Below are 16,159 nucleotides of genomic sequence, written 5' to 3'. Positions count from 1 at the left end.
TTTTGTTCTGTGTGGCTGCCCTGCTGGGATTTAAAACAGTCCAGATCAAAAATATCGACAACAAATAGCAAATCCAAGCGTGATGATTTCACTGATAGCTTCTCAGTGTGGACTATTATTATCTGTGTGCAATCAGACCATCTAGTTATTAAATGAGATGGAGGGGAACATCTTGTATCCCTATTGAAGTCCTGTACAGTAAGGTGTTTATGTATGTTAGGACGTTAAGGTATTATATTTAGTTTCAGTACAGGCCTACACACTGGTCTTGGCTCACATTATTCCCACTATCAGCACACAAAATATAATGAAACACAAGATAGTTTCCATGACATCATATTTTACCTCAGTGTTTGACTTTGAAATGAACACAAGAAGCAAAGAGATCAAGCCAAAGCAGAAAGAGAGTCAGAGAGCTTCTTAATCACAAACATCAGATCAGGTCAGCTCTGTCCGACAGGCTAAATGCTCCTGAACTGATTTGGAGCTGTGGACGCCGAAAACCGCTCCAACAAGAGAAATGTAACACCTCTGTTGATGTTTGAACACCTGATGCTGTTTTTCATTTTGCTTGATCCTTTTGTTACCTTCACAGAAAAGTCAGCAGTGTGACAGCGCCCCCTGTGGACGATCAATGTACCTTCCACTGAACTCCTGATGGGAAACCACCCGAGGATGTCACCTGACTTTCTGTTGGCGTCAACCTGTCAAAACATCATCATGATCATCCGTGACTCTGGAATAAAATAAAATAACACACATTTAGACTGTGTTTAGTGCCAATGAACAGCCTCACTGCTCCCTGAAACCTAAACAAACACCTTTAACAAAGCTGACTTCAGGAAAAATCATTTCATGTTTTAACACAACTCTGTACCTCCAACGAACAACAAATAAACAACTGCTCAGACAACTCTGTTCCCCCATTCCCCCCAGTTGTATATTTTATAAGGCGAAATGAGGGCACGATATTCCTGCCTTTAACAGTCATTGTGAAAGGGGCTTATGAGTCAGATTCACCCCTCGCTCCTCCACAGCTCCACCCTCTCAACCAAATATGCTCACTTCTGGCTCCAAAAACCCAAGATGGCGACAGCTAAAATGCCAGCCTCAAGGCTTCAAAACAGGAGTCCACAAACCAATGGGTGATGTCACCGTGGCTGCGTCCATTACTTTAAACAGTCTATGGATCAAAATAGTCACTGTTATTAATCTGACTCATATTGTACTCACTACTGTAGTGAATTTAATAGTAGAAATAAACAATTCCTCATTTTTCTGGGGACCCCCAGGAACCCCCTCAAAGACACCTGGGACAGAACATCTCAAAGAAAAGTGACTAATAAACAGAAGCCATGAAAAAGAAGCTTTTTGGGAAATTTAAGAAAAAAGTGAATAAAATAAATTCCAATAAATAGTCATATATAAATATTCTCACATCTATTTTCTCATCAAGTAAAATCATGTTGTCATTATCTCACTATTTGTTTAATGTCTTGATCTCCAACTGATGTTTTCTCTCGTTTATCTTTTTCAAGAGCCTTTTCCCTGGATTATTTTTTAAATTTGCAACACAGGGATTTCCGCTCAAATCTGGAGATTTGCCAATTAAATTATGGTCATTGTCAGAATGAAATACAAAGTCAGCCATTGTACTCGTGTACTTAAGAACTTCTACAATGGTTATAGTTTCTTTTAAATGGATATGTTACCTAAACTTCACATTTTTAACTTATGAAAAATACCTTTGTTCATATGTCACACAGGTATATACATGACATTCTATATTATACATTACATCTCTATATTACTACAAACATTAGTACCATTACTTAATCATATTATATATTGGTCTGGTGTTTACTGTTAACAGAGTCTCATTGACTCTGCTACCTTTAATCCCATCACTGCTGCTTTACCTTATTTTTTTGTTTTGTTTTGGTTTGTTTATTGGTCTCCAAACACTCTTGTATAGTTTTCTATAATCTTATTTTAGTTCCATGTACTTCTTATTTCTTTCTAATACTGTCTCTATATATCTGTACAACTTCTGTCCCCGTGCAGCTGCAACAACTGAATTTCCCTGCTGGGTATCAAGAAAGGTTTTTATCTTATCTTTCCTCTTTATAACAGCTACAGGTCAGGGGTCACATTCATTAAGGCTCTGTGAGAATAGTTAATACAGTATTCATAGGGCTGTTACAGAAAATAGTAAGTGTATGTGTCCATTTACAAAAAGAGTGAGACCTCTGGAATATCATTAGTTTTATTGAACAACAAAACAAGAACAAAAGTGATGTCATTCATTGCTGTTCAATGTCTGCAAAAACAAAAAAGAAATCAACTGCCACATGTCACTGTGATATAAATGATTTTCTAAGTCATTATATGAATGCTAAGAAAGTTATTAATGGAAACATCCCACAGTTAGATTATTACTATCATTCCTGTGTGCTGTGCTGTTATTCTAAAAGGTTTACTAACACACAAAAGTATGTTGTGCAAATAAGATACTGTCTTTTCAAGATTAATGAACATTTTAAATATAACAACTACGCAAAATGATCACAGTCACAAAAAGACAGAAATTTGGGAATCTTTGGCACTTTATTGAAAAGCAAAACTTAAGTACAAAAAAACACAAGAAATAATTTGGAGCATTGCCGTTCAGTTTCTTTATTTCCAATAAACTAAGACAGCAAATGTCCTTTGTCCCCAAATATTAGCAGGAAATATTCACAAAAGATTTCCGTCAGTGTGCAGAGAAACTTAAAACATCCCACAACACTTTATGGATCTCAGCTAAAATAATGACGGATCAAAACATATATAAATTATTTGCTTTAATCTCACTGAGATCAAAATAACATCTTTAAATCTGTTTTAAATAAATAAACAAACTATTTACACAACTGAAAAATACGCGCGTGTGTGTGTGTGTGCGCGCGTGCGCACACAGTGGTGGCCTTTAGAGATGTAGTAGTGTCGAGATGGAAATATTTGTCCAATCAATGACATATAAATCAGGATCATTTCCCACAGTGATACAAAACTCCATCCATCCATTTCCTGTCCAGCTCATCCTGCTTCATCACCAGCAGTAACACAGATAGACGACCATTGTTCCAGTGCAACGTGTCCACAAACCTCAAGAGACACGAAGAAAATAAATGGATAAATAGAAAACAAAATAAATCATAAAGCCACATACTGACATCATCATTTAGCCCTAAAGAACCCATGATTCAGTCATTTAACATTTTATAAAATGTGTATTTATCTCTGAAGTACAATTGTTTGTTTTAATTTGATTCAACACCATTTTAATAAATCGGTGTCACTGCTTCACTAAAGGTTAATATTTGAGCTTTTAATATCACAATGTATCTGACATGCTGATGTGAAGGTTTCTGGAAGCATCTGAGTCCTTCTCTTGATAAAAGTGGAAGATTTTCTTCAAAGCTTCAAAGTGTCACAGGAGTTTAAAGGTAGGATCTGGAGCATTTTCAAACAAAACAAAATACAGACATAATGAAATCCTTCTTAATCATCACCTATGGGCTTCTACTCATGTGTGGTGGTGACTGTTTGCAGAGCTCCTGCCCTTTAACTGTATTTCGATGTTTTTGTGAGCTCCGACCGCTTCTGGGCGGAGATTTCCCCAGCCAATGAGAGAGCGCAGGTGCCGTGCCCAAACATGTCCGAGCGTGTCCGAGCATGCACCAGCGCGAGCCTTGCCTGAACCTCTTCTGTGAAGCCTTCTTCCGTACCTCCGGGTTCTGTACACCCGGGAGAGTTGAGCCTGATAGGAGGGGCCAGATTTGAATGTGTGTTTACAAACAGCAACTGGAAAATCCTCCAGACCCTACCTTTAACAGCGGATAAAGAAACAATCACAGAAGGTTAGTTTAAGGCAGGTTTGTTTAACAACAGCTGTGAAGAGTTCATGTCTCATATGAAGAAACTCACTGTGTGCAGGGTGCTGTGATTATCATCTAGGGTTGTTTCCTTCAGGATTCAGTTTCACAGAGAGCTCAGGGTTGTTGTCCTGAGGTTCAGAGCATTCAGCTGAAATAAAAAGCAAAGACGAATATTTTAGTTTACGCAGTTTTCAAAATGTCCAAATCATACCTGTCAAGTTTTATCTTTTTTTACTGTTATTTATACATTGCTGCATAGTATATTTGTAGTATAAATGTCTTGCTATCCACTGTTGTTGAAATCTGACAGTCATGTATAAATTGTGTATTTATATTTTTCATTATTCTGACGACTGCTGTGATTCACAATTAGTCATGCAATTGTTGTCACTTATATGTTTATTTACTTATTTTCTTTCTGTTCTCAGCATAGGCTGATTGATTCGTCACATGATCCAGTCACATGATCATTTCACACATTCCTGATGCGATTTAAACACCTGTTTGTAATTCAACTGGCTCATATCCTGATGAAGACTCGTTAAGTCGAAACGCGTTGACATCCCTGTGCTTAAATAAAGGATTTTTAATAGTACCACGGAGTGCCTCGGACTTTTCAGTTTGGACTGCATTTTTGAACATTTTTTGAAACTTTCAATTTACAATCAGGACAGTCCTCCTGTTTTTATTACATTAATTTCATTCCCTGTCTTTGAAGAGCACCTGAGCGATTTTTTTGTCTCCTGACAATTTTAACCCAGTGCAGCACTCACCCGCGAGCCGTCCCACCACCCCAACCAAGCTCCAGTATCCTTTACGTTTTAAGACAGGTGTACAGGAAATCTCAAATAACCACTTGTCAACCATTTACTAACTACAATTAGGTGATCAGAATCTGATAGGCCTACCTTTGTTGACAATGAAATGCTGTGAACATTCCTACGTTATAATACAGGGTTATTATGTTATAATACAGGAGATTTACGGGAAAATACAAATACGGGAGGACGGCGGGAAAGAGGGGTAAAATACGGTAGTTTCCCGGCCAAAATGGGAGACTTGACAGGTCCAAATATCTTCAAACACCTAGTCCCTATTTACCTAGTCAATCAAGGTGATCAATTAATGTCTACCTTTTTCATTTTATTTTTATTTTCAGCATACAAACACAAATAAAAAATTAATATATCACTAAAATATGAGTTTGGCTCTTCTCGTCATAATGAGCCTTACGCAGCTTAAATTTCATTTTTGCAGTCTGAATAAAAGCATCAATTCATAGTCTCAACTCAAAATAATGACAATAAAGACTCAAATAAAGAGAAAATCAATCTGTTTCAGTCTCTCACCTTTCCTGTTTTTGTAAATGACGTATCCGATCACAGCGATGAGGACGAGAGCAAGAACAACCACTGCAGCAATGATGGGGACGGTCACGGCAGTGGGTTTCTCTGTTGAGTGGAAAACAACAAAAAATAGTCACAACCTGAACAGATGAATTAAGATTAGGGGTGTTAACGGTACACTAAAATCTCGGTTTGGTACATACCTCGGTACACAAGTCACAGTTTGTTTTTTTTCGGTACAGTAATGAAAAAACAACTATTAAATATCTTTTACTTATTGGTAACCTTATTAAAACATACCACCACAGCAGTTAACTCTTTTTACACAATTTTTGAATGAAACAAATATATATAAAATCCTGCTTTTTCACATTGTTTGAATGAAAATAGAAATATAAAAGTGAAAAATAAAATCCTGCTGTTTTTTTAACACATTTTTTGGATGAAAAATATAAATATAAATTTCTGCTTAAACAGTTTTACTCAATTAAAATAAAAAGTATAGTGCAGCTGGTCAGCTTTAAAGCCTTCTCAGATTCAGTTTTACTAGGAACTTACTTAGCTTTCCCACTTTGTTAAAGTGCAATAAACAAAACATGCTTATATCTAAAGTGCAGCTTAAACAATTTTACTCAACTCCAATGGCGTTGGTTATTTATTTAGCGCGATGGTCAGGGAAACACTCTCTTTTTAAACGACGACGATATCGTAGTTTGCACCAGATTGCTTTTTCTAGTCGTGCCGGTTAACGTTCAAACTCAGGTGGTGTCGCTTTAGATGCGTTAGCATGTTAGACGTGTTTCCAAGTACATACCCGACCGCTGTTCTGCAGTGTCGGCACACTGCTTTTGTCTTGTCAACTTGTTTATTTCCATCTTCATATTTTACCCTGAAACCAAAGTGTTCCCAAACGGAGGACTTAAGGTTTGTGGGTGGGTCTTCAGGTTCGTCAGGCTCACTTGCCATGTTGTCAAAATGCGAGAATGCGCTGCACAAAGTGAAAGCGGAGATTTACGGGACTCGGTCCGTCACTCAATTATGTCCGTCAGGGAACTAGATATTTTAAATGGTTCGGCTCGCAAAAACGGAATTAAAATAAAACAAAATAAAATAAAATAATATCCTGCGCCCAATAATTCGGTACAGGGTTGTGCTGAACCGAAAGTCGCGTACCGAACGGTTCGACACAAATACATGTACCGTTACGGCCCTAATTAAGATGAAGCCTTGACATTATATAAAAAACACTAGATGGAAGAAACTGACACCAAAACTATTGAAGGAAACAAAACGTCCCATTCACATTAAAATAAATGAACTGCAGGACTGTCACAGTAAACTAAATGTGTGTTTCCCACCTTCACTTCAGATAGAAGTCTTACCTCTGTTGGTCCTGATCACTGCTTTGTCCAGTTTGGTGACGATGACCTCCTTCACACCAGAGAGCTGGAACACACACTCGTACTTCTCCCAGTCTTCAGGTGGGACTGATGAAACATTCAGGTCACTGCTCATCTGAAAGGATCCATCATGGTTGGGGAGGATCTCTCCGTGGTCCACGTTCTCATGAAGCTCCTCTCCATCTTTCCTCCAGAACATCATGGCGCTGTTTGGGTAGAAACCTGTAGCGTGGCAGCTGACTGGAGACGAGGGAGACTTCTGGAGGAGAGACACTGAGGGAAGGTCTGCAGACAGAGAGAGGAAGACAGTTCATGGGTTCTTTATCATTATCTACTGTACTTTATAATATAATTTCTCAAATATATTATGTGTTTCAAATGCATTAGTAACACATGCACTATATATATGTATGCTGTGCAAATAAACCTCAGTGAAGTGTAACTGAGAGAAGAAGGGAGAGACAGAGGAGATAATAGAGTTTTTCACAATTGCTAAAACACTAAACCCCATTCTCTGAACCAAAGCCTCAGTGGCCTTAAGTCATTTTTCAAATCTAACACTCTTTTGGCCAAACCTTAAACACTGCTCAGGTACTTAGACTCAAGTTGCAAAACTCATCTGCTCTTTTTTTGCTCAACCTTAAACACATTCTCAGTCACTAAACACATTTCACACCGTGATACACTTGTGTTGCAAAAGTGTAAACACTGGCAGCAAAATGTGAACCCAACTCAACATAGCTGTCATCTTTTACACACAACAACTCAAACTGAACACACAAGTTTCTAATGATGTGATCAGTGCAAGTGGGCAGGATAAAAGTCAGTTCAGAGTGCACAAGTGGCGCATGTGCATCTATCTACAATGGATAGAAACATACAGACGGGCAGAGGAGGAAAAGTGCGTGTGAGAGGTGGTGGACGAGGAGGAAGGGGACGAGGAAGAACAATCATTACTGATGAAATTCAGGTAACGATTGTACACCACATCCTTGTTCATAGGATGACAATGAGAGAAGCAGGACAAAGAGTCTAACCCAATTTGAGCAGATTCTCTGTGGCCAGCATCATCAGGACATTCACAGAAGAGAACAGGTAATTGTGTCTTGTTGTACATCTGACATACAGAATACTATTTTTACTGGCTGTATATGTTGGTTGGTGCATTTTCCCCTTTGTAGAATTGAAAGACGACCAGACGAGGGTGGAAGGACTGCTCTTTTCTCCCAACCACAACAAGCACTCAGTGTTGACATGGTCCCCCAAAATAATGCCACCTGACTCCATGAAATCCAGCAGAGAGTGATTGAAGACAATGTCAACTTTGATGGAATCACCAGTGTGTCTCTGTCAACTACTGATCGTGTCCCCCAATGCAACAGACTTAGCATGAAACAAGTGTACAGAGTACCCTTTGGGAGTCAAAGATCTAAAATATAAATATGTGCAAGTAAGTGTAACCTACACACACTTTCAGCACTGATGCTTCCAGGACAATTCTATGCTCATAGTTCTCCACTGTCATGCAAATCTGGAGCCATATAACACTGAACATCTCCCTACATTTCTGGGTGGTCTACAGGATATTGTGGCTGCACATGAGCAGCTGGATCAGCAAGCAGTGCATCCTGTATACGTCATAGTTTGGGACAATGTGAGCTTTCACCGTGCTGTCCTGATACATGAGTGGTTCACAAACAACCAGCACCGTTCCTGAATCCAATTGAGGAGTTTTTCTCTGTGTGGCGGTAGAAGGTCTATGACCGACAGACCTACACCAGGGAAACTTTATTGGAGGCGATGGAACAGGCCTGTGATGATAACAGTGGAGTCTTGTCAAGGCTGGGTTTGGGCACACCAGAGGGTTTTCCCCCCGTTGTCTGGCAAGGGAAAATATTGCCTGTGACGTGGATGAAGTCCTCTGGCCAGACCCCGCACAAAGACATGATGTTGGAAAATGAATCCCAGACAACTAACCCTGACTGAGACCACGATCATTTCTTGCTAAATGCATTTACAATAAACATTTTCTGTTGCTAACAGGCCCTGGATGCTGTTGCCTAAATTATTTTATGTAGTGTCTAAGGAATGCTCTGTGGTGAATATATTTTTACTCGCTGTGTGTGTGATCTGAACACATTGTTTGGTTTTGAACACAGGATAACTGGTTTTGAGGAGCTAGTTTGACTGTGATCGAAAAGTCTGGGGTTTTGTGAATGTAGTTGAATTTTTGGATTTGTGTTTAAGGTTTTGAGAAAATGGGTGGAAGTTTCAAGAGATGTCTTTTAGCAATTGAGAAAAACTGTAAGACAGATGAGGTAGGGCTGGGCGATATCTCGAGATTTTAATATATATTGATATATTTCTAAACGCGATATAATACAGGAGAATATCGCTTCTATTGATATAGTTCATTTTACGTTAAAATGAAAATACATGGGCCGCAAGTTTGCACCTATTTCCCCTCTCCCTCTCCCTGTGTCCCTGTCTCACAACAACACCATGAAGTGCAAGGAGTGTGTCATATACGTGCTGCGACTCGGACCACAAAGCTGTTTACTGTTAAAACTGTAACACAGTGTATTTTCGAATTAATTACAGTGTGTATTTTTGTCATGCAGGGAGGGGATTTGTTTTATTTTCTTCAAGGAGCATTTTTTTCAGTTTTTTTGTTCAATTTGTTTTAAACATTTTGATATTGTGCAGAGGGTGGTACGGTGGTGTGGTGGTTAGCACTGTCGCCTCACAGCAAGAGGATTGCCGGTTCAATCCCGGGTGTGGGAGCCCTTCTGTGCGGAGTTTGCATGTTCTCCTCGTGTCAGCGTGGGTTCTCTCCGGGCACTCCAGCTTCCTCCCACAGTCCAAAGACATGCAGATTGGGGACTAGGTTAATTGATAACTCTAAATTGTCCGTAGGTGTGAATGTGAGCGTGAATGGTTGTTTGTCTCTATGTGATAGTCTGGCGACCTGTCCAGGGTGTACCCTGCCTCTCGCCCGATGTCAGCTGGGATAGGCTCCAGCCCCCCCGCGACCCTCAAGAGGATGAAACAGTTAGAAGAACAAGATATTGTGCAGAGTGACCTCTGTTAATGAAGGTGCCTGTATGACATTTGGCACGTGGCTTAAACTTATAACTGACCTTTTTTTAAAGGGTTTGCCTCTGAAAAAAACTGAACTAACAGGGACGCTATGCCATAATACTTTGTGGGAAACCCAAATTACGTCACAGAAAATATATCGATATATATATCGAGAATCGCCATTCAGCTAAAAAATATCGAGATATGACTTTTAGTCCATATTGCCCAGCCCTATGATGAAGAGAGGTGAGAAGGGGAGATAGATTTGAAAGGGAGGAGGACAGTGATTGTTACAAAGTCATTTGGCCAGGCCTTGCTCGTAAAAGAGATCATCTGATCTCAAGCAAATCTGCCTGGTAAAATAAAGGTTAAATAAAAATAAATTAAAGATAGAAAGATAAATGAAGACAAAAAGAAACATGGAAGAGAGAAAGAGAGAGTGGTGATCAGTCTGTGGGAGAGAGTGACAGGAAACAGAGTTCAGAGAGAGGGAGGCAGAGAGATGAAGAGAGGTGAGAACATTAGAGAAAAAGAAAATGTGTGTCTGTATATGTTGGCTCATATTCACTGTGATGTTCCTGTTGGTTAGAAACAGAGGAGACACATGAAGATTGTTATGTTCATGAAACTACATCAGGTCATGTGACTCTACCTTTTCTCAGCAGAGAGCTCCTCCCATAGTCCACATACTGCTTCAGCCAGTCAGGATAATACTGAGTGAGGTAGTGTTTGTTCTCTGCTATCAGAGCTTTGTCATTGTCCCACTTGTGTTTGGTGATGACAGCCTGTGGTTTAGGAGCGATCCATGTCTCTGTCTTCAGGTCAAATGATATGAAGTCTTCTCCATCATAACCATACTGATTAAAAACATTGATGTTTCCAGTCTCATCGTCCCACTCACAACCAAACATCACCTGGAAAATGTGGACACCTGAGAGAGAGAGAGTATTACTGAGATTGATTGAATGTGACTATGACTGTGATGGAATCAATCATTGTTATACATATTATACATACAGTGTTACCAACAGTATAGATTATAACTAATTTATTGTAAATATTGTTTTCCTATATTGTTATTATTATTTTGAATTCCAAACGCTTGCTTTGGCAATATGTACAGTGTTACCTCATGCCAATAAAGCCGTTTGAATTGAATTGAATTGAACTGAATTGAGAGAGAGAGATTTTTATTTTATTTTTATAGTTCCTTTATTTTACTATTTAGGAACCCGCATTTTGATCAGAAAAATGAGAGAGACAGACAGCCAGACAGAGACGGACAGACAGACAGACAGACAGAGAAGGGGAGAGAGAGAGAGAGAGAGAGAGAGACAGACAGCCCGGCAGAGTGACAGACAGAGAGAGAGAGACGGACAGAGAGAGAGACATGTTTACTAGAACAGAGGATGAAAATATAAACAACATTTTATCAGTAGAAAGTGAAACATAAACAAACCTCCAGTTTGGTTGAAGCGCTGCTTTGCAATTTCAATGTTGGATTTGAAGACCGGCTGGAAACGCAGAAAGAGCTCAGTGTTCCTCTGCCAGTACTGAGGATCATCCTCTGTGACTCTGCTCATCCAGTCCTGTTTGGGTTCTGCTCTGCTGGTGTTACTGTCACAACGAACCACTTCAACTTCATCAACAAACCCAACAGCCACAAACTCTGGGAAGTTTGGGACTTGAGAAGAGGCAGTGACGAAATACTTCAGAGAGTGAGTCACTGTGAGAAGAGTAATCATTTCAGTTTTCAGAATTACAGTTTTATACATCACTGAACGATGTTATTTTCCTGTTGTTTCTTCTTCCTGAAGTTTTGAATCACAAATTTGAACTCTGAGTTTAGTGAAGCTGAAACTCGCTGCAGTTCTCCTGACACATTTTACACCTGGGTTGTGTTGCTCTTTTCTATGTGTGTTGTCATTTTTCATATTCAAGTAATAACTGATTTTATTTCTATGTTGTTGTCAGAGGGTTTGTGGATTTAAATTATTTCTAATACAACCGCCAGGAAAGAAAATATCTGACACAGCTCTGTGGGTCCCTCACTTCCATATATCTTGATTTATGTAACTTAAGAATTATATTTAAGTTTGAATCCCAATATCTCTGATAACAAATATTTTGTATAGAAGCAAATCTTGTGTATTTCACTGTAGACAATCCCAGAAAAATGAAAACAGACACAACTCTATATTTGGAAAAGTTCTCTCTTATTTCTCATGGACTCATTCTGTACAGTTTCCATTAGCATCAGTTACTGAATTCATATCCCATACAACATTTCCTCCACCATGAACTGATGTTTATTTGCTCTTAATTCTGTGTAAAGCTGTCAGACCAAACCTGTTCTGCAAATCTGTCCAAGAATAAAGCTGTTCCCTGTTATTACATCACACACGTAACCACTATCGCCTGCAGACACTGGATTGTTGAGACCAATAGTGAAAACAAAACTCAGTACGGACGTACATTATTAAAGCAGATGAGTATTTCAGTATGTGGAGTCAGATTTTGTTATCCTCTGGAAAATGGTTTAAAGTATATTTTAAATATTATACAATTTAAGAAGATATAGTATATAGGTCAAACTATGAGCTAAAATGATATGAAGCTAATATTTATGTTCAGTAGGTTGTTATTGATTATGTTTGTTTTTCTGTGTGCAGGAAAAGTATCAATATTACCTCACTGTGTGTGAGTTAATATTTTGTGTTGGAGTAAAAAAGATCATGAATGAGCAATGTATCATTTAAAATGTCAGTAATTTTGTTTACACGCATTAGTGAATGACATTAAATATAATATATAATTAAATTCATATGTACAGTATATAGGCTAAAGACATGAAGCTTTTTGTGTTTTACAATAAATAAACTTAGGCTATAAAAAAATCTTCACTTACTTGCCGAGGCGCCATGTAAGCTCAGGAAAAGTAGGCCTAGATAAATCCAGGCTTTCATTGTGAGCTGTCGCATCTAAAGCTTTGATAAAATACCGAGTTTAATGTTTGTTTACTGACACAAACACACACCAACTTATCACCTCGAGCACCAGGGCTGAAGAGCGGGAAAGAAGAAGGAGGGGACTGATATCGACCTCCATCTGAGCCAATGGGAATTTAGGCTGAACATCAACGTCACTATAAGTCGGCTGAGCGTCACTTGTTACTCGGTAAGACTTTATGAAATAGGTTATGAATGAAAGTGAAAGTAAAGTGATGTTATTTCAGCCTGTGTAAAAGGATAGAGACATCAGACATGCGGGGCTTTATTCTGTTTTCTCCACTTTGTTGACATATGAAAGGAGTATTAAACCTTCTGCTGCTCACATCTTGTATCATGATGTGTGGGCTGATGTGATGTTAATGTGCAGACATGTATTAAATCTTCTGGGAGGTCAGAGGTCACTGTCAGCTACAGATACTCTGCAGTTTGTGGGGATGCAGTAGTGTCTTATTGTTCTTTTGTTCTGTGTGGCTGCCCTGCTGGGATTTAAAACAGTCTGATCAAAAATATCGACGACAAACAGCAAATCCAAGCGTGATGATTTCACTGATAGCTTCTCAGTGTGGACTATTATTATCTGTGTGCAATCAGACCATCGAGTTATTAAATGAGATGGAGGGGAACATCTTGTATCCCTATTGAAGTCCTGTACAGTAAGGTGTTTATGTACAGTACAGGCCAAAAGTTTGGACACACCTTCTCATTCAATGCGTTTTCTTTATTTTCATGACTATTTACATTTTAGATTCTCACTGAAGGCATCAAAACTATGAATGAACACATGTGGAGTTATGTACTTAACAAAAAAAGGTGAAATAACTGAAAACATGTTTTATATTCTAGTTTCTTCAAAATAGCCACCCTTTGCTCTGATTACTGCTTTGCACACTCTTGGCATTCTCTCCATGAGCTTCAAGAGGTAGTCACCTGAAATGGTTTCCACTTCACAGGTGTGCCTTATCAGGGTTAATTAGTGGAATTTCTTGCTTTATCAATGGGGTTGGGACCATCAGTTGTGTTGTGCAGAAGTCAGGTTAATACACAGCCGACAGCCCTATTGGACAACTGTTAAAATTCATATTATGGCAAGAACCAATCAGCTAACTAAAGAAAAACGAGTGGCCATCATTACTTTAAGAAATGAAGGTCAGTCAGTCCGGAAAATTGCAAAAACTTTAAATGTGTCCCCAAGTGGAGTCGCAAAAACCATCAAGCGCTACAACGAAACTGGCACACATGAGGACCGACCCAGGAAAGGAAGACCAAGAGTCACCTCTGCTTCTGAGGATAAGTTCATCCGAGTCACCAGCCTCAGAAATCGCAGAGACCAGATGAATGCCACACAGAGTTCTAGCAGCAGACCCATCTCTAGAACAACTGTTAAGAGGAGACTGCGTGAATCAGGCCTTCATGGTCAAATAGCTGCTAGGAAACCACTGCTAAGGAGAGGCAACAAGCAGAAGAGATTTGTTTGGGCCAAGAAACACAAGGAATGGACATTAGACCAGTGGAAATCTGTGCTTTGGTCTGATGAGTCCAAATTTGAGATCTTTGGTTCCAACCGCCGTGTCTTTGTGAGACACAGAAAAGGTGAACGGATGGATTCCACATGCCTGGTTCCCACTGTGAAGCATGGAGGAGGAGGTGTGATGGTGTGGGGGTGTTTTGCTGGTGACACTGTTGGGGATTTATTCAAAATTGAAGGCACACTGAACCAGCATGGCTACCACAGCATCCTGCAGCGACATGCCATCCCATCCGGTTTGCGTTTAGTTGGACGATCATTTATTTTTCAACAGGACAATGACCCCAAACACACCTCCAGGCTGTGTAAGGGCTATTTGACCAAGAAGGAGAGTGATGGAGTGCTGCGGCAGATGACCTGGCCTCCACAGTCACTGGACCTGAACCCAATCGAGATGGTTTGGGGTGAGCTGGACCGCAGAGTGAAGGCAAAGGGGCCAACAAGTGCTAAACACCTCTGGGAACTCCTTCAAGACTGTTGGAAAACCATTTCAGGTGACTACCTCTTGAAGCTCATGGAGAGAATGCCAAGAGTGTGCAAAGCAGTAATCAGAGCAAAGGGTGGCTATTTTGAAGAAACTAGAATATAAAACATGTTTTCAGTTATTTCACCTTTTTTTGTTAAGTACATAACTCCACATGTGTTCATTCATAGTTTTGATGCCTTCAGTGAGAATCTACAATGTAAATAGTCATGAAAATAAAGAAAACGCATTGAATGAGAAGGTGTGTCCAAACTTTTGGCCTGTACTGTATGTTAGGACGTTAAGGTATTATATTTAGTTTCAGTACAGGCCTACACACTGGTCTTGGCTCATATTATTCCCACTATCAGCACACAAAATATAATGAAACACAAGATCGTTTCCATGACATCATATTTTACCTCAGTGTTTGACTTTGAAATGAACACAAGAAGCAAAGAGATCAAGCCAAAGCAGAAAGAGAGTCAGAGAGCTTCTTAATCACAAACATCAGATCAGGTCAGCATAAACATAAACATAAATTCCTCATTTTTCTGGGGACCCCCAGGAACCCCCTCAAAGACACCTGGGACAGAACATCTCAAAGAAAAGTGACTAATGAACAGAAGCCATGAAAAAGAAGCTTTTTGGGAAATTTAAGAAAAAGGTGAATTAAAACAAATTTCAATAAACAGTTAAATATAATTATTCTCACATGCATTTTCTCATCAAGTAAAATCATGTTGTCATTATCTCACTATTTGTTTAATGTCTTGATCTCCAACTGATGTTTTCTCTCACTTATCTTTTTCAAGAGCCTTTTCCCTGGATTATTTTTTAAATTTGCAACACAGGGATTTCCGCTCAAATCTGGAGATTTGCCAATTAAATTATGGTCATTGTCAGAATGAAATACAAAGTCAGCCATTGTACTCGTGTACTTAAGAACTTCTACAGTGGTTATAGTTTCTTTTAAACGGATATGTTACCTAAACTTCACATTTTTAACTTATGAAAAATACCTTTGTTCATATGTCACACAGGTATATACATGACATTCTATATTATACATTACGTAAGGGATAATGTATAATGAGCCGGTGAATACTGGGAAAATAACTCCCGACAGGGGAATGAAACCCGTCGGGGTTCTATTCCCCTGTTGGGAGTTATTTTCCCAGTATTCACCGGCTCATTATACATTATCCCTTACATATTACTACAAACATTAGTACCATTATTTAATCATATTATATATTGGTCTGGTGTTTACTGTTAACAGAGTCTCACTGACTCTGCTACCTTTAATCCCATCACTGCTGCTTTACCTTGTTTTTTTGTTTTGGTTTGGTTGTTTGTTTGTTTGTTTGTTTTTTGGTCTCCAAACACTCTTGTATAGTTTTCTGTAATCTT

At 39.1% G+C, this 16,159-nt stretch overlaps 2 protein-coding genes across 5 annotated transcripts in view; one reads left to right on the top strand and one right to left on the bottom strand.

The window, feature by feature from the left end:
* The window catches only part of LOC117271657 (acyl-coenzyme A thioesterase 5-like), a 148,892-nt gene that overhangs the window by 77,432 nt on the left and 55,301 nt on the right, over positions 1–16,159 (top strand). The gene's annotated exons all lie outside the window — the stretch shown is intronic.
* LOC117271651 (major histocompatibility complex class I-related protein 1-like) lies at positions 2,589–12,822 on the bottom strand. Of its 3 annotated transcripts, XR_013492427.1 has the most exons (8): positions 12,656–12,822; positions 11,207–11,473; positions 10,400–10,678; positions 6,649–6,951; positions 5,270–5,371; positions 3,970–4,068; positions 3,555–3,869; positions 2,589–3,147 (listed from the first exon to the last, which is right to left on the bottom strand). XR_013492427.1 is itself a non-coding variant. In XM_078173002.1 (7 exons), exons 1-6 carry the CDS (start codon positions 12,726–12,728, stop codon positions 3,992–3,994), a joined length of 1,101 nt encoding a protein of 366 aa, XP_078029128.1. In that variant the 5' UTR covers positions 12,729–12,822; the 3' UTR covers positions 2,589–3,869; positions 3,970–3,991. The 3 variants fall into 3 exon arrangements, 2 of the variants coding, with proteins under 2 accessions (XP_078029128.1, XP_078029129.1); XM_078173002.1 differs by having other exon boundaries at positions 2,589–3,869; XM_078173003.1 differs by lacking the exon at positions 3,555–3,869.

The sequence above is a fragment of the Epinephelus lanceolatus genome, chromosome 12, assembly GCF_041903045.1.
Source record: "Epinephelus lanceolatus isolate andai-2023 chromosome 12, ASM4190304v1, whole genome shotgun sequence".
NCBI lineage: Eukaryota > Metazoa > Chordata > Actinopteri > Perciformes > Serranidae > Epinephelus > Epinephelus lanceolatus.
This window is presented reverse-complemented; position numbering and strand designations above follow the sequence as displayed.

Bases quoted from the DNA above. Each gene is read 5' to 3' on its own strand.
- LOC117271651 (XM_078173002.1), bottom strand. From the start codon at position 12,728: ATGCGACAGCTCACAATGAAAGCCTGGATTTATCTAGGCCTACTTTTC. The intron at 11,474-12,655 runs GTAAGTGAAGAT...CTCTTCTCACAG, and splicing joins CTTACATGGCGCCTCGGCAA to TGACTCACTCTCTGAAGTAT. The intron at 6,952-10,399 runs GTAGAGTCACAT...CTCTGTCTGCAG, and splicing joins GAGCTCTCTGCTGAGAAAAG to ACCTTCCCTCAGTGTCTCTC.